Source organism: Manacus candei, unplaced genomic scaffold (assembly GCF_025592945.1).
Source record: "Manacus candei isolate 608988 ecotype Guabito, Panama unplaced genomic scaffold, ASM2559294v1 h1tg000028l, whole genome shotgun sequence".
NCBI classification, from domain to species: domain Eukaryota; kingdom Metazoa; phylum Chordata; class Aves; order Passeriformes; family Pipridae; genus Manacus; species Manacus candei.
In genome coordinates, this window is record NW_026138076.1 from 15,503,470 (window position 1) to 15,522,994 (window position 19,525).

The 19,525-nt window shown below is 39.9% G+C and overlaps 2 protein-coding genes across 7 annotated transcripts; one reads left to right on the plus strand and one right to left on the minus strand.

Annotated features, from left to right (window-relative positions):
• Positions 1 to 226: 226 nt before the first annotated feature.
• On the plus strand, positions 227 to 16,134 carry UFSP2 (UFM1 specific peptidase 2). Of its 6 annotated transcripts, XM_051789594.1 has the most exons (13): positions 229 to 296; positions 796 to 981; positions 2,292 to 2,370; positions 4,054 to 4,234; positions 4,312 to 4,378; positions 4,698 to 4,855; positions 5,695 to 5,887; positions 7,302 to 7,448; positions 7,908 to 8,072; positions 9,418 to 9,542; positions 11,689 to 11,765; positions 13,444 to 13,568; positions 14,993 to 16,134. In XM_051789594.1, the coding sequence occupies exons 3-13, from the start codon at positions 2,307 to 2,309 to the stop codon at positions 15,077 to 15,079; spliced, it is 1,389 nt and encodes a 462-aa protein (XP_051645554.1). In that variant the 5' UTR covers positions 229 to 296; positions 796 to 981; positions 2,292 to 2,306; the 3' UTR covers positions 15,080 to 16,134. The 6 variants fall into 6 exon arrangements, with proteins under 6 accessions (XP_051645550.1, XP_051645554.1, XP_051645553.1 ...); XM_051789590.1 differs by lacking the exon at positions 796 to 981 and having other exon boundaries at positions 227 to 296; XM_051789593.1 differs by lacking the exons at positions 229 to 296; positions 796 to 981 and adding an exon at positions 304 to 456.
• ANKRD37 (ankyrin repeat domain 37) lies at positions 15,614 to 18,291 on the minus strand. The gene is made up of 5 exons (XM_051789596.1): positions 18,112 to 18,291; positions 17,621 to 17,773; positions 16,867 to 16,958; positions 16,133 to 16,362; positions 15,614 to 15,862 (listed from the first exon to the last, which is right to left on the minus strand). Exons 1-5 carry the CDS (start codon positions 18,136 to 18,138, stop codon positions 15,819 to 15,821), a joined length of 546 nt encoding a protein of 181 aa, XP_051645556.1. The 5' UTR covers positions 18,139 to 18,291; the 3' UTR covers positions 15,614 to 15,818.
• Positions 18,292 to 19,525: the final 1,234 nt, after the last annotated feature.

The window sequence follows — 19,525 nt, forward strand, 5'->3', positions numbered from 1 at the left end:
GGGAAGCCCGGCAGGACCACAGGGAAGGGAAGGGAAGGTGGGTGACTCCATAGGGAACCGTGCAGCACGGCGGCCCGTCCTGCCCGGCCGTACGAGAAAGACCCTGGGTCGGCGGCCGCAGCACGGCGAGGGCACGGCCCCGTAACGCGGGGGCGCGGCCGGGGAGGCGGGGACGCGCCGGCCCCGGGAGCTGCTCCCCGCCCCTTACAGGCGGGAGCGCGCGTGCGCCACCAGGGTGCGCCACGAGGATGCGCCCGCGGCCAGGCCCGGCCCCCGCGGCGGCTCTGACGGACGTGGTGAGTCCGCCCCTCCCGTCATCTCCCCTTCCCGGGGGTAGGGATGGGTGGGTGGATGGGTTAGTGTTCGTCCGTCCGTCCTCGGCGGGGACGGGAGTGCTCCCGCCGGGGCTGCCCGCCCTGTGCTCTGGCGGGCTGGGAGCTGTGTCCCCACTGCCAGGTGGGTTTGGCGGCGGCGTTTGGGCCTCCAGCCCCAGGGGCGCCTCGGAGAGAAGTGTCAAGGCCCCTCGGGCCCTTCTTCGCACGGCCTGGCTTGTGCCAAACGGGGGCAGCGGCGCCTCCCGCGCTGCCGCCTCCTCCTCCCCGCTGGCAGCTGCTGTTCCTCATCGCCCTGGGGGTCTCGGTCTGCGTGGCTTTAGTCAGGGATTTGGCAAGACCTCATCATGATAGAGCCAGGCTCTTTTCGGTAGTGTCAAGCAGTAGGACAAGAGGCAACGAGCAGAAACTGATGCATGGGATGTTCCACCTGAGCACGAGGAAGAACTTCTTTACTGTGCAGGTGACTGTGCACTGGAACAGGTTGCCCAGAGAGGCTGTGGAGTCTCCCTCACTGGAGATGTTCGAGAACTGTCTGCAGGCAATTCTGTGCAATGTCCTCTAGGACGACCCTGCTTGACCCACTGTGGTCCCTTCCAACCTGACCCATCCTGTGATCATCCATGAGGAACCACTATCAAAAGGCCAGGTCCTCTCTTCCTCCTTTTGCAAAGCTCTGCTTCTTATTCATGAATGTTATTCTTGCATAATAATAATTCAAATAGAAAGATCTTACACATGCAAACATTCTTCCAGGCACTTGTGGATCCCACACTCCAAGACCCTATTAATGTAGATAACTATACTATCTAAAATACTTCACAGTTATGCTTCAGGAACCAAACTCTTTATTGTAGAACTTTGGCGCTCCAGAGTCACTAAAACCTGAAAATCCTTTGCCCACAACTAAAAGTGTAGTAGATGATTATATTTTCATCAGGTATGCATATCTTGCATATTTCTCTTTAGAATACTTTTAATGGAAAGAAAGTTAGTCCTATGTTTTGTTTCTTTCATGAGTAACACTAACATTGCACCTGGAAGTCTCTCATACTTTGTAAGTAAACAGTTATGTGATAAGGCTTTCCAAAGGGTCATAGTGTAATTATTCTTATAGGTGTTTGGGGGGGGGGGGGGTTAGAGCAATTAAGGCTGTGAAGCATTTCTTTTTGGGCTTAGATTGAGGAATACCCACACTCATCTGGGCTGTCACCTTTTGTTCCTCTCTGTACTGCCACAGCTGTTTTTGTACCACTGTGTTGAACGTGACTGGGAATTGATCTGTCTTCTGTCAATAAGAGGATGGGTTTCCATCTGCATTAGTTCTCTGATGAAGTTCATGTTAAAATGTCTGCAATGAGCAGTTCTGAGGACACAGAGTGGGGACTTTGGAAGGGGGCAAACAGCTGGGTGATCTCTATGCTGGCATAAGTGGCTCTCCTGTCAAATGTGAAACTTGGCCATAGTTCTACAGGTTGTGTATGTGTCTGCCCCCCTTTTTTTTCCCCTTCTCCTGAAGCTGTGATTTCCTAACCAAGATGAATGCATATTTACAGATGTGCCTAATTACCTTTCTGCTTAGAGCAGTCCTTGGTTTACTTGAGCTAGAAGAGGATTTATATTATGGGAAATATGACGTTTGGATTGAAAAAAAGACATTTTGCCCAAAGTATTTCTAAATGGTAGAAGTATAGAATTACAATTTTTTTTGTTTAGGCAGGAAGTGTGTTCTAAGGACTGTGTTTGTAGCAGTACTCATGTAATTCAGGTACTGGCTCCAACAACTGTGTGTTGCTGTGCCACTCACTTCCCTGTTTATTCACTGGCCTCTTGTAACCAGAGCAACTGCAATAATTGCTGGTGTGCTGGCATACTGTGGTAAAACAGCAGTCAGTTGTGGCTTGAGAGAAGGCATGTTGAAGTGGTTATTCATTTTCATTGCTTCTTTTTTCTCCTTAGGTAATTCTAGAAGCTATGGATATACTCTTCAGAATAAGAGGAGGCTTGGATCTTGCATTTCAGCTAGCAACTACTGATGGTGTGTCTATTAGACTAATAGATTTCTTAATATTTATATAAACTTTTACTAATAAACTAGTTATTTATTTTGTTTGCATTTCACCAGCTGTTAAGTGCTTCTTCCAAAACCTGTAACAATTAAGTACGCAAAATGTTATTCTTTATCTCCGTAAATTTTCTGACAATCTTTTTCCATCATGTTTTTTATTTTCAGCTTGACTGCAAAGTTGACCCTGAAATTCAAAGCAGACAGAGAATAATTAAACGACAATGAATTTGGTTATAACAAGATTGTATTAATACAGTTTTGGGACTGTGGTCCAGTCTTCCTAGAGAAATAGAGAAGGGGAATAAGTCAACTAGTCAGCCTACTGAATTTAGGTGGGATTGGCTACGGCAATTCCCACCTAATAACAAGGGACTAGTCCATATGGTGTTAAGGGGCTCCTCTAGTCCCACACTGTTACAGTAATGTGACATCCTCTTCAGAAAGTCAGCTCAAAGCTATCAGCGACTTATTGAGCTGTCACAGGACAGAATGTGGAAGGAGGTTGTCTTTAGTTCAAATGTTACTCATTCTGCATTTTAAGACAAGTCTCTGCTAGAGACACTGAATTCCATGTTAGTGAATCTTGAAAAGGAATTTGGGCTTATTTGAGGTCATGATGTGCAGTGGAAGTGTGGAATAGATTGGCCTAATGCAAAGCAACATTTTGTGAGTTGCATCCTCAAAGAAGGGCTATTTATTTGGCTTAGTTTACAGTGTAGTGAACTTTAACTGCAGTGAAGCAGAGTGGTATTTGAATTGTCCAGATGCATGGTATTCACAGCTCTTAGTGTGTAAATATGACACACCATTCCTTTTGAAGGCAGTACGTTTTTCTTTTGGAGCAGTTTTCCTGACTTTTCTAATACTGTAATTTTTAACATACTTCTAGTGCAAAAGTTATCTAATACTTACCAAATTGAAGTTAAAGGATTAAAGATATACAGTATAGTCTTTGGTGACTTGTTAGGCTTTTTTAACTTTTTGTATTCTAAGCAAAGGTCTTTAACCTCCTCAGTGAAGAAAAAATGTGGGTAATGTGCAAAAGTTGCTCTGTCATGTGCAGTATTGGTTCAGGTTATAAGGTGTGGATAAAACTTAAATAGTCAAGTCAAGCTCTGAAAGCCAACTGTCTATACCAGTAATAAAGTTTAAGGCAGATCAGGGTTACAGTTGCAGGTTTATTTTGGCCAGAACTTGGTCTTCAGTTGGAATGTAGGCTCTGCTTTTCCAAACATTTAGTCTGTTTGTATTTCTGAACAATGATATGAAGTCAGAAACATGTGACTCAGGTTGAATCTTTCCGGGATTTAGTTAAAAGTTTGTCTGTACGTAGAAGTTTGTTTGCAACTGTAGGCTTGGTTAAGAATTATAGATGTGAGAATTGACTGCAGAATAGGTTATTCTTCTGTAATTCATTCAGCTCTTCGTATTTGACATCTGAGAGAAAAGAGAACTTTTGTTCAGGGAGGTATGAGTATGACCTGCTAAGTGAAATCTCACATCAGTTTTTGTTTACCTAGTCATTTTCCTCATCCTAACAGCATTTAGGGTTTTATTCCAAGTTAAAATTTTTTTTTTTAATGTATACCCAGCAGCTATAAAAAAAAGAGCAAGGGAATTTTCTAGTCTAATTGTATCCTTATTGTGTTTCAGAGGCATCAACAAAAAAGGCATTAGGATATGTTTTCAGTGATCTTGCAAACAAATTGTCCTCAGAGGTTCTTGTATTAAGAATTTGCCACAGTTCAGTGTATGTGTGGCCTAACAATGGTATGACCACAGTTCCAGATCTGACTGATGAGTCTGCATGTAAGGAGATAACACGATTTATCCAGTGAGTATATTAAGAATTGGGGGGAATAGCAGATTAACTTCTTATTATAGTAATTTCTCTTTCTGTTGATACTTCAGATTTGATCAAGATGACGAGACCAAACGAAAGCCTGGCAAAAAGAAGGATAAGAAGTTACAAGATATGGTATGTCTCTCACCCCAGTAAAAAATTATGTGAGACAATTTATCATTTAAACATTTTCAGACTTTCCCTCCCTGGGCTATTTTGTGCACAAGTAGACATTAACATGAGTTAAAAGAATCATTTTAAAGTCATTGAGACTCAATGTGAGTGCAGAGGTCCACCTATGGTAGATCAGCACGTAGAAGTTTGATGTTTCTAGCTTTTTTTTAACCCAGATATTTCATTACTGAGTTCAGTATCAAATATCTACAATCTTTCTTTTGCCTACTTGATGCATGTGTAGTTGCAGATGTCTTATTGGTGTCTTTATTCTCTGCAGCAGCAGATAGTCAATGTAGACCTCATGTTGGAAATGACATCTTCTTTAGCTGCTTTGGCTCCAATCATTGAAAGGGAAAATAAGGAACACCACTACATAAATATGACATTACCAGTTGATGTTGTTGTATCTGTTTCTCCAGAAGAAACGTGGGGAAAGTAAGTGTTATCCTGAACTTGTAATTTTTCAGCTTCATTTCTGCTTTTTCTTGAAGTAATGAAGTGAAAGTATTTCACTCATCATTTTAATGAAAAGTATATAGTATTTTTAGAGTGGAATTTTAACTGTGTAAATAATAAAAGCTCATGTAGACAGCTGTTACCTTTAATAATCTTGAGAACAATCCTTTTGCTGCCTGCAAAAAATTGAGTTCATCAATGCTGATACATTTGATAACTCATAACTATTACTTAGCAATGAGAAAGGCAGGGAAATGTTCTAAAAATTCTTGTAAGTGTGTGAGGTGTATAAAAGTGAGAGTTGGGGTTTATTTGATGAGTCTTTCTAATCTCAGCCCTACACTAGGGACTGCAGCTGGGTGGGTGCAGATGGAAAACGTTTGAAGCTGCCTCTGTATTTTTTCCTTGTATTTTTCCCATAGGATTTGACTCTGAACAATACTAAATGGGGTGGATAAAATGGAAAAAAAAAAAAAAAATCCCAAACCAAACCAACCAAACAAAAAAACCCCCATGTAGTCATATATGTAATTTTTATTTTGGCAAATGCTCATAATGGTTGTATTTCTGATAAAAAACAGCATACTTGCACTTTGGAGGATTGAATCACTAGGGACTGGTTTCTGTGTGCAGACATGCCTTGACTAAAGCATGGTGAGGCTCTGCCTTTGCCTGTGGGAGCAGAAGCAGGAAAGTAGTACATTCATCTGACCAGGTGCAGATATGCATATAAGTATTGCATAACTGCCAGAGCTATGAGAGAAAATGATCCACCATCGCTGCTCTGCTTTTTTAATATTCTCCCTTGGACTTTGCAGGGTACAAAATCTCCTGGTGAAAGCAATTCATGGGCAATTAGATGACATGGAAAGATGTATCATGAAATACGTGAAAGGAACATCAATTGTGGTACCAGAACAATTTCATTTCATGTTACCAGGAAAAAATCATCTTGTAACAATCTCATACCCTACAGGTATTTCAGATGATCAACTGGAAAGTTACAGAAAGGTGAAGCCAACAGTTTTATTTTTATTTTTAATTGTTGTAATTGAAGCATTGGTAAAGCTTTTCATTTAGTCAATGCAGAATAAATACTAACAGATAACGTTATTTTTTTTAAATTTATTTTTATTGTAACCAAAGCAGCATACTGAATGTGGAAGCTTGATTTATTAGAAGTTATTTTATAAAATATGTGCCAGATCTCATTTTGGTAAGAGAACAATAAAAACTTTAAAAGTACATAAAATTTGGTTTAGATAGATTTTATCTATCCAGTACAGTATTCTTTGAATTTCTTCACTTCCATGATAGAATATCAGATTATGTGTAGCGTTTTTCTACATTCAGGCTTTAACACATGTCCTGAAAGGGTTAATGCTGGGAGGATTTGTTTGTTTTGGTTTCTTTCTTGGGGTTTTGTGGGGGTTTTGTCTGTTTGTTTGGAGGGGGCTGCTTTTTGTGGCTTACAGCTGACCAGGCTTAGCTAGCTTTTGGTTTGTTTTTGCCTTCTGGGTTGGCACATCTTGAAAAAGGAGGATGAGGTGGAAGAATGTTGTGATGGGGCAGAACCTTCAGACTGAGACTGAGTTCAACCAGGTCACACATACTGAGAGCAGGGAAAGAATATTCTGCCAGTTTAGAGATGTAGAAGCTGTGGTGATTTTTCATTTTCTTCTGTGTGAAGCATTCCTAGGTCTATAAAACCTAATCTAGCCTTGCATTTGCAGAGGCCTCAGGCACTGGTGGCACACTGTCTTTCCTGCTCTCTGTCTGCTGTTCACTCTTACCCACTGATGGAAAGTGTTACCTCTGCCTAAAATGTATTACCTGTGTTACACACATTATCCTAGATGATCTCATCATTCCTTTCACTTTTAAGCTCTGTGAAATAAGACAGTATATCTCTTTAAATGTGGCTGCTGTGTTATAAACAGGGCTTAAGAGATTTAAAAATAGACTGAATCTGCTTGAGCCATAAGCTCAGTATCTTTAGTTTGTCTCAATACAAGGTATTTGTGTGTCTTCAGTATCAGTTAAGATTATAATTCAGTGTGTGTATCTATCTACACTACTACATAGATAAAACTGTAATTCTTTTCCGTGATGTATTTTATCATACTTCCATAACAAACTTGTTACTCATGGTGTCTTCAGTGGGGCTCCAGTGGCAGGCATTATGTAACAGGACTACATAAAACAGTGGGCCCTTTAGACAGGAGGTAAGCCTGCATGAGCTTCCCTTGAGACGTGAGATCTAGTAGTAAACATACATGCTGAATGTTTAGTTAAGCATATTTTAATAATTTGCTAAGCTACGCTGTTAAAATTATATATGTCTTTGTTGCTACTTACAATTTGATCTTTCTTGTAATCCAAAATTTGAATTGTGCTCTTTATTTTTATTCAAACTTGCATGTAGGAATTGCATGGGTTATACAATCTGCCTTGTGACAGACCATATTTCAAGAGAGCAAATGCTTATCATTTTCCAGATGAACCATATAAAGATGGATATCTCAGAAATCCACACTTACATCTTAATTCTCCTGGTATGGAGCCTGGTATGGTAAGTTTAAGTTGAACATTTGTGAGAAAGTACTTTTTATTTTACTTGAGTTTGTTATTAAAAGCAGTAACTTAGATCGTCAGTGTTGTGTAGATGAGAAAGTGAAATAATTGGCCCAGCCTTTTAAATCAAAGGGCTTCTCTGCGCAAAATGGCATTGCTTTAGTTTGCTATATTTGTCCCAAAGAAATTGGATTTTCTTGGAAAAGGATGTACACATTTTTAGCATGTACTTTAAAAGTTTCTTAGAAGCAGGACAAGAAACTGAAACCATGAACAGAGATGTTTACGAGACAAAACCAGGAGGAGTAATCATGTGTGAATAATGGCCCTTTGATTCTTCCAAAGATTTGCAGTCCTCAGCTGAAAACTTTTACAGTGCAAGTGACAGGTCATATGACTTCTCTGAAAACTGATGCAAGTGTGATCAGATTCTTTTGTGTTATCTCTTTCTGTGCAGGTTTACTTAGTACATGGTGTGTATAGTTATCACCACTATATGCAGGATCGGACTGATGACAGTGGTTGGGGCTGTGCCTATAGGTCTTTGCAGACAATCTGCTCTTGGTTCAAGCACCAAGGTTACATTGATAGACCTATACCAACACACAAGGAAATTCAACAGGTATAGACCATTTAAGGAGATTCATTATTTTATGCATATTTGTCTAGAAATATTTGCGTAGATTATTTTTTAAAGATCCAATCCATATATTTTGATTTGTGTGATATTTTTAATTTATCTCTTAAATTGAACTAGTGGTTCTGAGTTACTGTTTTTAACAAGTTTTATTATAGGAGATCTGTCTGCAAATGTTTATCACTGTTGAATGACATTATCTGTACAAATAAGACTCCTTAAAATAGTCTTTTAAATGTTTCCTTGGATTATTGTTCTTTTAGAAGCTGAGATTATGACATTTTCAGTGTTTTTGCCAAATGAAAAGAGAACGAAGAACCCAGTGTGTCATACTAAAATCAGTTTTAAAACTGACTTTTGTATTCAGTGACAGTTGGATTAGTCCCCAGATGCTATGCATGAATTTACTGACGCCTTTTGCAAATTTGCCTTTGAGAGCAGTATGCTTTTCCTGGTTTTTGAACTCTTCTTTTTCTATTTGGAATTCAACTACATACCTGAATGTGTTCATTTCTCTTAAGAGCACTGAAGAAAAACTGTAGACTTGGGTAACTAATACTGTGTGCCTATCCAGAAATACTGCATTTATCTTCCATCTTCTAAAAATGGTTCTTTGTGTTCTATTAGTTAACTGAACATCTTTAGCAAAGTTTAATCCAGTTCATAAAACAACTTTCATCCTACCTAGCAAGGATGTGAACACTAAAGGTAAAACTGCATTTCCTGAACATTGCTCAGACCAGATCTAAAGCTAAAAGCTCCTAAAGTCTCTGCACTCCTGTAATATTTTTAGGCACCTAGAAGAGAGCAGTAGCCTGCAGGAGACTTTGTGGGCTTTGTATCCTGAGCAGAAAAGGACCCTCTCAAGTGCTGCGTGTAGCATATAAGCCTCAGAACAGAGAAGAGTTTAAAATAAACCACAACTTTTGGTGTATTTCAGTGGCCTCTTTCTCAGAGCACTATTTTATGGATCCTTTTCTGAGATGCTTTGAATAGGAATCCAAGCCCTTCAGTCTATGAAGTGGCTTCTGCAGTGTCCAAGTGATGCATTATTAGGCAGCTCAGTGCTCACCATCCCAGCTTGAAGTCTGCCTGTGGACCTGGGTTTGTAGTCTGTGCTTATGGACACTGTTCTGTGTTACTGCTTAAAGGGACATTTCCAAAACAGAACCCCAGTGAATGTATTTGATACTTATTTTCTGCTTTTGACTGGCTAGGTTCAAGACACATTTCCATAAATATAAACCAACTTTATTCACAAAAATGTGGTGGAATTCCCTACTATATGTTGTTGCTCTTTGTTTTTCTTCTTCATCATGATGTTGCAAAGGCACTGGTTGATGCTGGAGACAAGCCTGCAGCATTTGTTGGATCACAGCAATGGATTGGTTCAATTGAGGTACAGCTTGTTCTGAATCAGCTTTTTGGAATAACATCTAAAATATTATTTGTCAGGTAAGAATCATTAACTGTTTAGTAGCTCAGTAATTGTTAAAAAGACTGAATGCCATAAAAAGCAAATTATGATTACAGTGGTTGGGAGAACAGGAATAATTAAAGAGATAAATCCTTTAAGGGTTCTTTGTTCATAAGCTTTATATTCTCCCTTCATTTTTTGCTAAATGCTTGCAGATGAAGGTGGTGTTAAATTTCTTGCAGGCTTGGGGTTTCAGTTTCCAGTTGCTATAAATTGCTTAAGGGTATGCCAACTGCCCAGTTTCATAAAGCTACAAATGTGGCTCCCATTGGGTGTGCTTAATCCTATAAATTGCCTAATGATATGCAAACTGATATGGAACTCAGCCTATTTCTTTGCATCACATTTTTGAAGCAGACAAAGAGTCTGGTAGCCACAGAGAACTGAATGCACACTGATAAATTATTGCTGTGTCCACAGAGCTAACTCCTGAGGGTTGAGGTGAATTGCTGAGCAGCCTGGAAATAATGTTGTCTTTTTTGGGTTTGTGTGACAAATAAAACAAGGAATTTGTTTTCATTCTGACAATCTGATCATCTTATAGACAATGAAGGACCCTACAAAGATATTTTTGGACAAAAAGAATAATGTTCAGCATTTATCAGAAGTAAAATTACCAGATTTTTATCACAGAGGCAACACCAAGCAGACTAACAAATCCCTGAACATGTTGTGATAAATAAGAGTCATGAAATAAAGAACATATACTAACATAGTGCATATGAAAATTCAAGTCAAAATACTACTCATGTATTTAGAGTAAATTCCACTGTAAATATTCTAAATAAGCATGGTGATGGGGATTCTTAATCTTAGGAAAATAGCTCAGTTCTTAAATATCTTAATCTTTGTTTCTGTTCCAGAGCTTGTATTTGCAGATGATCCAGCTATTATTTATGATAGCTGTGACAGACCCTGCCATTAGGAAGATTTTTATTCCTGTATATAAGAATATAGGATAAATTCTTTTGTGAACTGAGTAGAATTGCCTATAGTGCTGCCACAAGGGAACACCAGTTTGTTTTCAGGATTATGAAAAACCAACATCAATACCATGCTGGGAAGAAGAAAATGTCATGCATCTTTTTTAGCTGGTCACTGGCAGTGGATGACATTTTTGTTTTGGGTTTATTTCACATAGCACCTCTAACCTTTAATGGAAAAAAGACTTCACAGCTGCACCAGCAGCACTGGTACTGGGTCCTGGATCCACCATCATAAATGCACCATTTCCCAGAGTTCCAGTTTTGTATTCTATCTGCATTTAATCCATCTCTCCAGGAACTCGGGAAGTATGCGTGCAGGCTTTCTTTGGGTTTTAAAAAAGTTAACCACTCTATGAAGAACTATAATGACAAGATATTAAATATATCTGTATTAATTTCCTTGCCTAGCTTTTGTCACCACTTTTGGGAGTACTGTTAGTCTTCTAAGAGGAATATAAGTGTCCATCAGACATATGTCTTCAGTTCCAAATCCTAGAGTATGTGCATGCACTGTGTGCACACCTTTCTCTTACATCTAGATTTCTTTTGTTAGTGGCTGGTCTACATAGTTGAAAAAGAAAGCAGGGAGAATATAACAAAGCTAAGTTCAGTGTTGCTTTTGAACAGATTACTAATGTTATTTGAGATTTGTTTTTCAAAGCCAACATGGGTATGAATATTGCAATTGCTTGTGCAATTACAGTAGAAACTTACCTTCAGAGATATAATTATACACACCTTTATCAAGTCCTTATTTTTGTTGTTTCTTATGAAGGTCTGTTACTTCACACTTCCCCTTGTTGATAGATATGGCCAACCTCTTTTTCAGCCACTTGGAGGGACCTGTTGGGGTTTACCAGCTGTCCCCACTGTGGGAGATGAGCAGCAGACACTTTGATAGAGGCTGGATGACTCCAGATGCTCCACAGTGGCAACGAGGCTTACAGCAGATTCATTGGTCCTACCAGGATCTCTGAGTTGCATTAGAAAACGTTTTTCACGTTGTCTTAGGAAGTTGACACAGTAATAATCCAAGTGACCTTCTAATCGGTTACCTATGCAGTTAACAAGTATAATGGATAATTAGAGAATTAAGCCTAGTGAGAATGACAAATCTATTGTTGTTTTTCTTACCTAGCAAGGGTTCTGAACTAGCATTGCAGGGAAGAGAGCTTGCTAATCATTTCAAGACTGAGGGAACTCCAATTATGATTGGTAAGTGCTTGAATATTGAAGAAAGGCAGTGAAAGTTCATGGCCTCCATGCACTGAATTGTATTTCAATTAGAACCTGTTCAATTTACTGTACAAGAGTTAATCAAAACTGTAGATGAATTAAAAATTATGGTTTCCCCAAGGTAGCTTCAAAAATGATACAATTTAGTCTGTCTGGTATCTTTTAATTCAGTATTACTCCCAAGCTCAGTATTAAACATGGTAACAAAAGTCAATCTAAATGGTGTTTTTATAAATTGCTTTTAAATCATAACTTGAGAGCTGACTTCTGCTCTCTAGAGGAACAGAAGATCATACAGTTCCCCAAAACTTCCCCTCACAGAAGCGTAGTGTTTCTCTTGCTTGGAAGAGAAGTATATTATCCAAATTTTTTTTAAGACCAGTTTTAATAATCTTAAATGTTGTTAAGGTAAGTGCCACTCCTAAGAATACTGTAACTTTAATTGAACTATTTCCAAGCTGTGGTTTATAAAATTAGTAATATTGATATTATTATTTTCAGCTTTAATAAAATTAATTTTAGCAATTTTTACAATCCGTATTTGATACTCCACAATATAGTGTTACTTTCTCAAATTAGAGGTCCCAGAAGTCCAGGCTTTGGTATGATGATGGTTTAGATTATATGTTAGAAAGAAGTGAGGGTGGTGAGGCACTGGAACAGGTTTACCAGAGGAGTTGTGGATGCCCCATCCCTGGGAGTGTTCAAGGCCAGGTTGGGTGGAGCTTTGAGCAAGCTGGCATAGTAGAAGATGTCCCTGCCCATGGCAGCAGGGTTGGAACTAGAAGATATTTACGGTCCCTTCCAACCCAAAGCATTTTATGATTCTATGAAATATTCTTTGTCTTTCAGCAGCCTTTTTGTCTGAATTTCAAGAATTTAGAATCCTGTATTGAAAAATCTTTTAGGCTGTAACCTATTTTTCCCTGTAATGCTCTCTTGTAGGTTGGTTTAATTTTTTTTGTTGTTGGAGGTATGGAGATTGGCTGTTTGGAGGTGGGGTTTGGGGGTTGGTTTTAGTTGTGTTCTTTTGCAGATTTTGCAATTCCTATCTGTTGTGTGGAGTCATTACTACAGTATTGCAGGGGCATAAACTTCTCATGTTATCTGAAAGAAATGTGCTAGAGTTGACCTGTGACCATCTCATCAAAATATCCCTTTTTCCTGTTTACAAGCTAGAGAAAGTTAAAAGTTACTACTCTGCCCCTAATATCCATTGATGTAAATTAGTAGAAAACAGCAGATAAACCTTATCTAGCAATTCTGATTTCTGTTCTAACTTTAGTCATTTTACAACCAGGAAGTTTTCCAGATTTCTTTTATACAGTTAAGTTTCTTTAAAGAAAAACTGCAAAACAGATGTTTGAAATACTCTTGACTTCATCTGGTGAAAGTGTTGAGGATTTAACCTGCCTTGCTGACTTGGAAGAAATTTGAAAAGTAAATTCTTTACTTACTACAACTAATTTTCCCTAGTTGTAGTAAAGATATGTTATTTAATAGTGTGAAGAATCTTATGTAGGTCAGCTTTAGAATCATCTTGAATAACTAAGCTAATCTGTTAGTAGAAAGTGTTGATGTATTTTTATTTAAGCCTTGCCCATTTGCCAATCCCAGTAAAAAAAAAATTTAGCAATTTGTGTTTCTCCTATTTTAGGTGGAGGTATTTTAGCTCACACGATATTAGGAGTGGCTTGGAATGAGATTACAGGGCAAATAAAATATTTGATTCTAGACCCACATTACACCGGAGGAGAAGATCTGCATGCTGTTTTGGAAAAGGTGAGGCTTCATGCGTATATATACACACATTTATGTATATACATAAATCAAGTAATGTACAGCCAAATACTAATTGGCCATGATATGGCTTCTCGGTTCCTTATGGAGGAAGTGCTGATCCCAGTTAACCTGCATACTATACTGGTACTTATTGTCGGTTTCTGAAACTTAGTGTCTTTGTAGAAGATGTATCACATCAGCAACTGTTCTTCATTTTATCCGAAGTAACCCATCTCCCTCTTCTACCCTGTAGTGTATACAGTAACTGTGTTTAGTATTTTGAATGAAACAGAAAAATCTGTTCAGCCTGTAAAATGCTGAAAATGAAGCAGAGAAGATAGCCATTTATTTTAAATTTTAAAAATTATTTAAAAAATCCAACACTAAGCATTCTCAGATCAGGCTTTGAACTATGTTTAAAGGTCAGGTACTGAACTGTTTCAAAAATGTGGGAGAACTCTAAAGAAAAAACCTCCAAAGAGCTAAAGGGTATGTAATATTATTTCCACATTTAAAGCCACTAAAAGGGATGACACAGCACGTTACAAAACAGTAAACATAGTGTCAGAAATGTAAATTGTGAAAGTGGATAAAATCTCCTATAGGTGTTACATAATCAATTTCTTCTCTGTTCTTCATATTAAGTTGCAAATAGTAACTTTTATTTTGAATCTCTATTTGATATCCTTGTGTGGGCCCAACAGAAAAAGCTGTTTTAAGAAACATTTTGCTGGACTGTAATTATCAAAGCTTGACATGAAAACAGAAACAATTTCCAAAGAATGTGTAGGACCAAAGGCTGTTACAGCTACAGTTGTTGAGAATGGTCCAGGAGGATAGAATACATGCAGAACCTACTTTCCTCATCAAAAGTGGCTGGGGAGGAACTGAGGTGGACTACCATTTTGTAGCTGTTTTCTTCAAAAACATCTCCAATAATTCTGTGGTACTCTGCAAACTTAAGAGCTTTGTTAGACTGCTTCTTTTTTCTGCAGAATCAGGATGAACAGCACAGTTTCTGATACTGAAAGCTCTGCTTGGGGCTGAAATATCAACTATTACCAAAGAAGGCAAGGATTCAGGATGAGAAATGGGAATTGCAAGAATGATTTTAGAATAATATTAATCTCTCTCTAGCAGCAGAAAAGGTAGTGGGAAGGGGGCATGGAGTGCAAGAGATGATACTTCTAGGAACTAAGCTGGGGAGGTAGGAAGAGGGAGAGAGAGTCTCTGTAATAAATTTTCCATTAATGTGTTTCCAGGCATGTAGGGAACTTTCTGAAAATTGTCATTGCATTCCATAGCTATCTGAAAAGAATTCATACAGCTTAGTAAAATGATTAGTAAAATAAATCCAATAGAAGTAAGTAAGAATACTAGAATTCATAGTAGATTTAAAAGCTATCTTGCTTTTTCTTGGACAGGGCTGCTGTGGATGGAAGGGCCCAGAGTTTTGGAACAAGGATGCCTATTATAATCTGTGCCTACCTCAACGACCAAAAGCTATTTAAATTCCTCTCTTGTGCTGGAACATGCTATGTCAGAATACTAGCTGATCTAGATAAAACTGTCCTGTTATTTATCAAAAGAATGCTTTAAGTCAATCAAAACTCAGTTGAAATAGAAACGTTGCCGGTGTAATTTAAATTAAGAAACTTTTTTTTTAAATGAAACCTCTAGAAATAAGAGTTATCTGCTGTGAACTGCATTCCTTACAAATGCATTTATTAGGCAACTAATATCTGTTCTTTTCCCTAATGCAACTTTATATTTATATAGCATTTTTTGCTATGCTAAAATCTTTACAGATTAAATGCCCAATCCTTTTATTTTATGGATTTCTTTCATGATGAAAAGATAAACTGTCCCCTGCCTTTCAGATTCTACACAGCCAGCTGTCTTGTGCACTGTGAATCTGTTCAAAGGCATCGTTTGCTGCTGGTACTGTCAATGACGGCCTTTTGGGAGTGGGAAAAAAATGGCTATATGTACTGAATTTTATGAATTCTGCTCTCATATTTACATGGAAAAAAAAATCAAGAGAATTAATTGTCACATGCTCATTTATTTATAGCTGTATGAATACAACTATTGGGGGGGAACCACAACATTCTTCTGTAAGAAGTAACAATAAACAAGCTTTCCTCCTTCTCAGAAGGAGACAATGTCCCAGCATACACATCTGGCTGCTCAATGTATCATCCAGTCATGTTTCTTCAGACTACACATTCCCCATATTTCATGTTGGGATTACAGGCTGTTTCTTCTGGCAGCAAGGAAACAAGATCTGTCATCTGAATAAACAACAATAAGTCTGTAGCTTCTACATCAGTACACCAGTAAGAGTACCTATTTTTTTTCCCCTTTGTTAAAGCAGTCGTTCCACTGGCATTCCCCATGCACTGTCCGTTTCCAAGAAGACCATAACCTTAACTACCTATGCAAGTTCATCCTTACTAGCAGGCTTCTATATCTAACTGCTATGTGTCTAAAACCATTTACTTGGACGCTGAAAACATTTAGAAAACTATTCTGAATTGTATTAAACTAACTGTGTTACACACCATCTGATCTTCTCCTCTTCCTGCTCATGGATCTGCTGGTTTTACTTTCTTGTTTGTGTGCAGTTGGATCCTCTCTCAGCAAGCCATGTTTGTCACTTAGCAAGTAGCCACACCGTCCTTTCAGTTTCATTGTCTGAGTGTGCTGAATTGTCGTGAGGAACTTGGCACATTCCAGAAAGCCATAAGCAAGTGCAAGATCTGCTGCTGTCTGTCCACTGTTGTTGCACAAGCTGAAACACAGAGTTAACAATAACCAATTGCACTGGCATATATATTATGAGCAACCACCGATTAAGGGGTATATTTAGACAGATGTATAAAAATAACTACAGAAAATCAATATCAAGAAGGTTTGTCAAGGATAGCATGGGGCTCATACAGAGGGCTGGCATTAAATACAACAATAATTATTTTAAAATAAATTTGTCATCAGACTAGGATTGGCTTATATCAGAAAGGCAAGAAGAAGATGAGCACAGCATTGGAATGGAAAACTAACAAGGAGAGATTATGATCAGGAATATTCTCTCAGCAGTTATTACAGAGGTATTTAACATGTAACAAAATAACAGCATATGGTCCATGCTACTTTGGTGCTTATCTCAGTTTTTAATACTCTTATGCTGTAGTCATGCTATATTTGCAGCCTTAGCATGCACATTCTGAACAAGTACTGTGTAAAATACACATCCTTTGATGCTGTTACTGAAATTAATAAATGTAACTCCACTTACTCAATTTTGGCATCGCCAGCAACAAGGAGAGCGAGACATTCCAAACTTCCAGCTTTTGCTGCTTTATGAATTGGGGCTTCTCCAAGGCAATCCTAAAAACACAATTTACATATAGCAGTCATTTGAAGAAGGGGAATGGGATAAAGCTATCTCATCCCTCAAAATGATTGTGTATATCAGCCTGTTGAGAGTTGAGAGAGAGTGTACTTGATAACTGCCATTAAATGTTTAGTGTATTTGTCACCACAAAGTAAAAACACTGTCCTCTGCAATACTAATTTTTTAACCTTTGCCTTCTAAAAGATAATTTACGCAGAATACACTTTGTACACTGATTAACAGCATCTTCGAGCATCATTCAGGGATTGCTGTGACCAACAGCTTGCTACCAGCTCAGAGGTATAAGTAAATTAAACTTTGCAGCTAGAATCCTTATGTGTACTGGAAGTACAAAGGACAAAATTTTGGAGGAAAAATAAATAATCATTTGTGTAAAAGAATTAAGTTCTCTGGAAATCTGCATGCAGCACTGTGTGAAAATTGCATTGTTACAGCAAATGAAATTGCTAACACAATATAGACAGGATTTCTAGTTCATGCTAGAGCTTACTCTAAAATAAGTGACCCCAGGCACCTCATGCCATACAACTGTTTATAAAACCTCTCTTAGATAAAAAGTATGTAAATAATATTAACTGGAATTACTAACATACCAGATTAGAAGTGGAAGAAATGAAACTTATGTATTTTTTACCTGTTGGTTCAAATTTGCTCCTGTCTGCAGTTGCCAAAGTAGGAAAAAAGCTTCACCACCACAAGCAGCCAGGTGAGCTGGAGACTGACCAAAGGCATCTGCAGGTGCGTTCACACCGGTTCCTGCCTCAAACAGATTGCTGAAACTACCAGACTAAAACAAACAATAAATCAAAAGACAAAGAAAAAAAGGAAAAGAAAGAATGTTACTGCCAGTTTAAGCCACAGCAGATCTAAGCACACTGCATTATGGCAGGAAACATCCCCCTCGCAAATCGTCGGACCTTCATGTTCCTTGAAACTTCCCTTTAAAAAAAAAATAAACAGCTCCAAGCATGACATTTTTGGCTTTTAATCTCATAATCAGAAATACCGATCGACAGCGGCAGCGCCCCAACATTCCGAACAGTTCCAGGCAAAGTACACTTCACCCTGTTCCGTGTCTGCCTCCCGGTAAGACAAAGCAACAGACCCACCTTCCCCAAACCTCACCTCTGAACTGCAGTCCAGCATCAACATCGCCTCCCTTTGCTGAGCGCGCCGGGCTGGCGGGGCTGTGGCGGCTCCGCGGCGGCTCCGCGGCGGCTCCGCGGCTTTCGGAGCTCCGGGGCTGCGGCGGCTCCGGGGCTGTGGCCGCCCACCCCCCTCAGCAGCCGCGCGCAGGCAGCCCCGGCCGCAGCCCCCGCCCCCCGCGGCCGCGTCACGTAGGCAGCGGCCGCGCCCGCCCGCCCGCCATTGGCCGCCCCGGGGGCGCCGCGGGGCCGCGGCCGGGGCGCGCTGCCGGTGGCGGTGCGGGCAGCGGCGGGGGCGGCCATGGGGCGCGGGGCGGCTCGGCACGTCCCGCACACACTCGCCGCCGCGGGAGCGCCGTCCCGCCCACCATCCCACCGGTGTCCGCCATCCCGCCGCTGCCACTCCCGGGGAGCCTGACACCGGCTGCGGCACCGGCCAGGAGCGGGGGGCTCCGGAAACCCCTCCTGCCGCTGGCAGCCGGGAGCCCACCGAACCGTGTACGCATCATACTGGTTTGCTTGGTTTTGCTCTTGCTAAGCACAGCCTCCTGTGAGGTTCTGCCGTCGTACCTTGGGGTACTGCTGGATTTGGAAGGCAAAACCAGGGCAGACTTGGATCTAGGAAAGAAAGCAATAGAGGATTAATTTAGAATTTCCCCTGGAAAATGTTCAAGTCAGTATAAAGAAATCCTCTACGCAAACTCTGCCACTAGGCCAGGGAGACTGACCAGACCTGCCACACTCTATGAAACCCCAGGCTCCCTTTCAGCATACACAGCAAGTTCATCACCAGTCTCAGCAGGACTAGAACTGGTGATGGTGGAGGTGGACACAGCTACCTGTTACATCTCTGCTCAAAACACATTGGCAAGAAGCACAGATTTGATTGTCACTGACTTGAGTTCAAAATGTCCTAGACAGGGTCAGACCACGTGAGCCAAGGTCGCAAACAGGCTTTCCACCCATAGACTTGTCTGTGCTGGAAACCAGAACCTGCCACAGCCATACTCAAAGGCCGTTTCCATCAAAAAGAAGTGCTTGGAATCTGTTTTGACCGTGGTGCAGTGGCATTTCATGGTGCAACCTGCCTTCCCCTCAAAGAGCTGTAGTACTCAGTGCCCACGGCAGCCAGGAAAGGCAAGGGTGGAAGGGCTTAATGCCTCTGCACAGAGAAACCACAGTCGCCATCAGTGACTGCTTTGAGTTTCCAAAAACAGTTGCATAACTTCATTTTGCATGGACAGCCTTTGCAAAGATTATGTTTGAAAGCAGCTGCCTTTCCTTTCCATGCTGTAAAATCCAATTTGACAGAAGATTCAATTAGTACTAATCATGCTTCACAATTAAAAGACTGAAGACCAGAGCATACAACCCAGTGTCCAAAGGTACACGAT

Coding starts and splice junctions, on each gene's coding strand:
- ANKRD37 (XM_051789596.1), bottom strand. CDS start 18,138: ATGTTGATGCTGGACTGCAGTTCAGAG. Junction 17,774..18,111: donor TGCTGGACTGCAGTTCAGAG/GTGAGGTTTGGG, acceptor TGTTTGTTTTAG/TCTGGTAGTTTCAGCAATCT. Junction 16,959..17,620: donor GAGCAAATTTGAACCAACAG/GTAAAAAATACA, acceptor TTGTGTTTTTAG/GATTGCCTTGGAGAAGCCCC.
- UFSP2 (XM_051789589.1), top strand. CDS start 745: ATGCATGGGATGTTCCACCTGAGCACGAGGAAGAACTTCTTTACTGTG. Junction 2,371..4,053: donor TCAGCTAGCAACTACTGATG/GTGTGTCTATTA, acceptor ATTGTGTTTCAG/AGGCATCAACAAAAAAGGCA. Junction 8,073..9,417: donor CACACAAGGAAATTCAACAG/GTATAGACCATT, acceptor GATGTTGCAAAG/GCACTGGTTGATGCTGGAGA.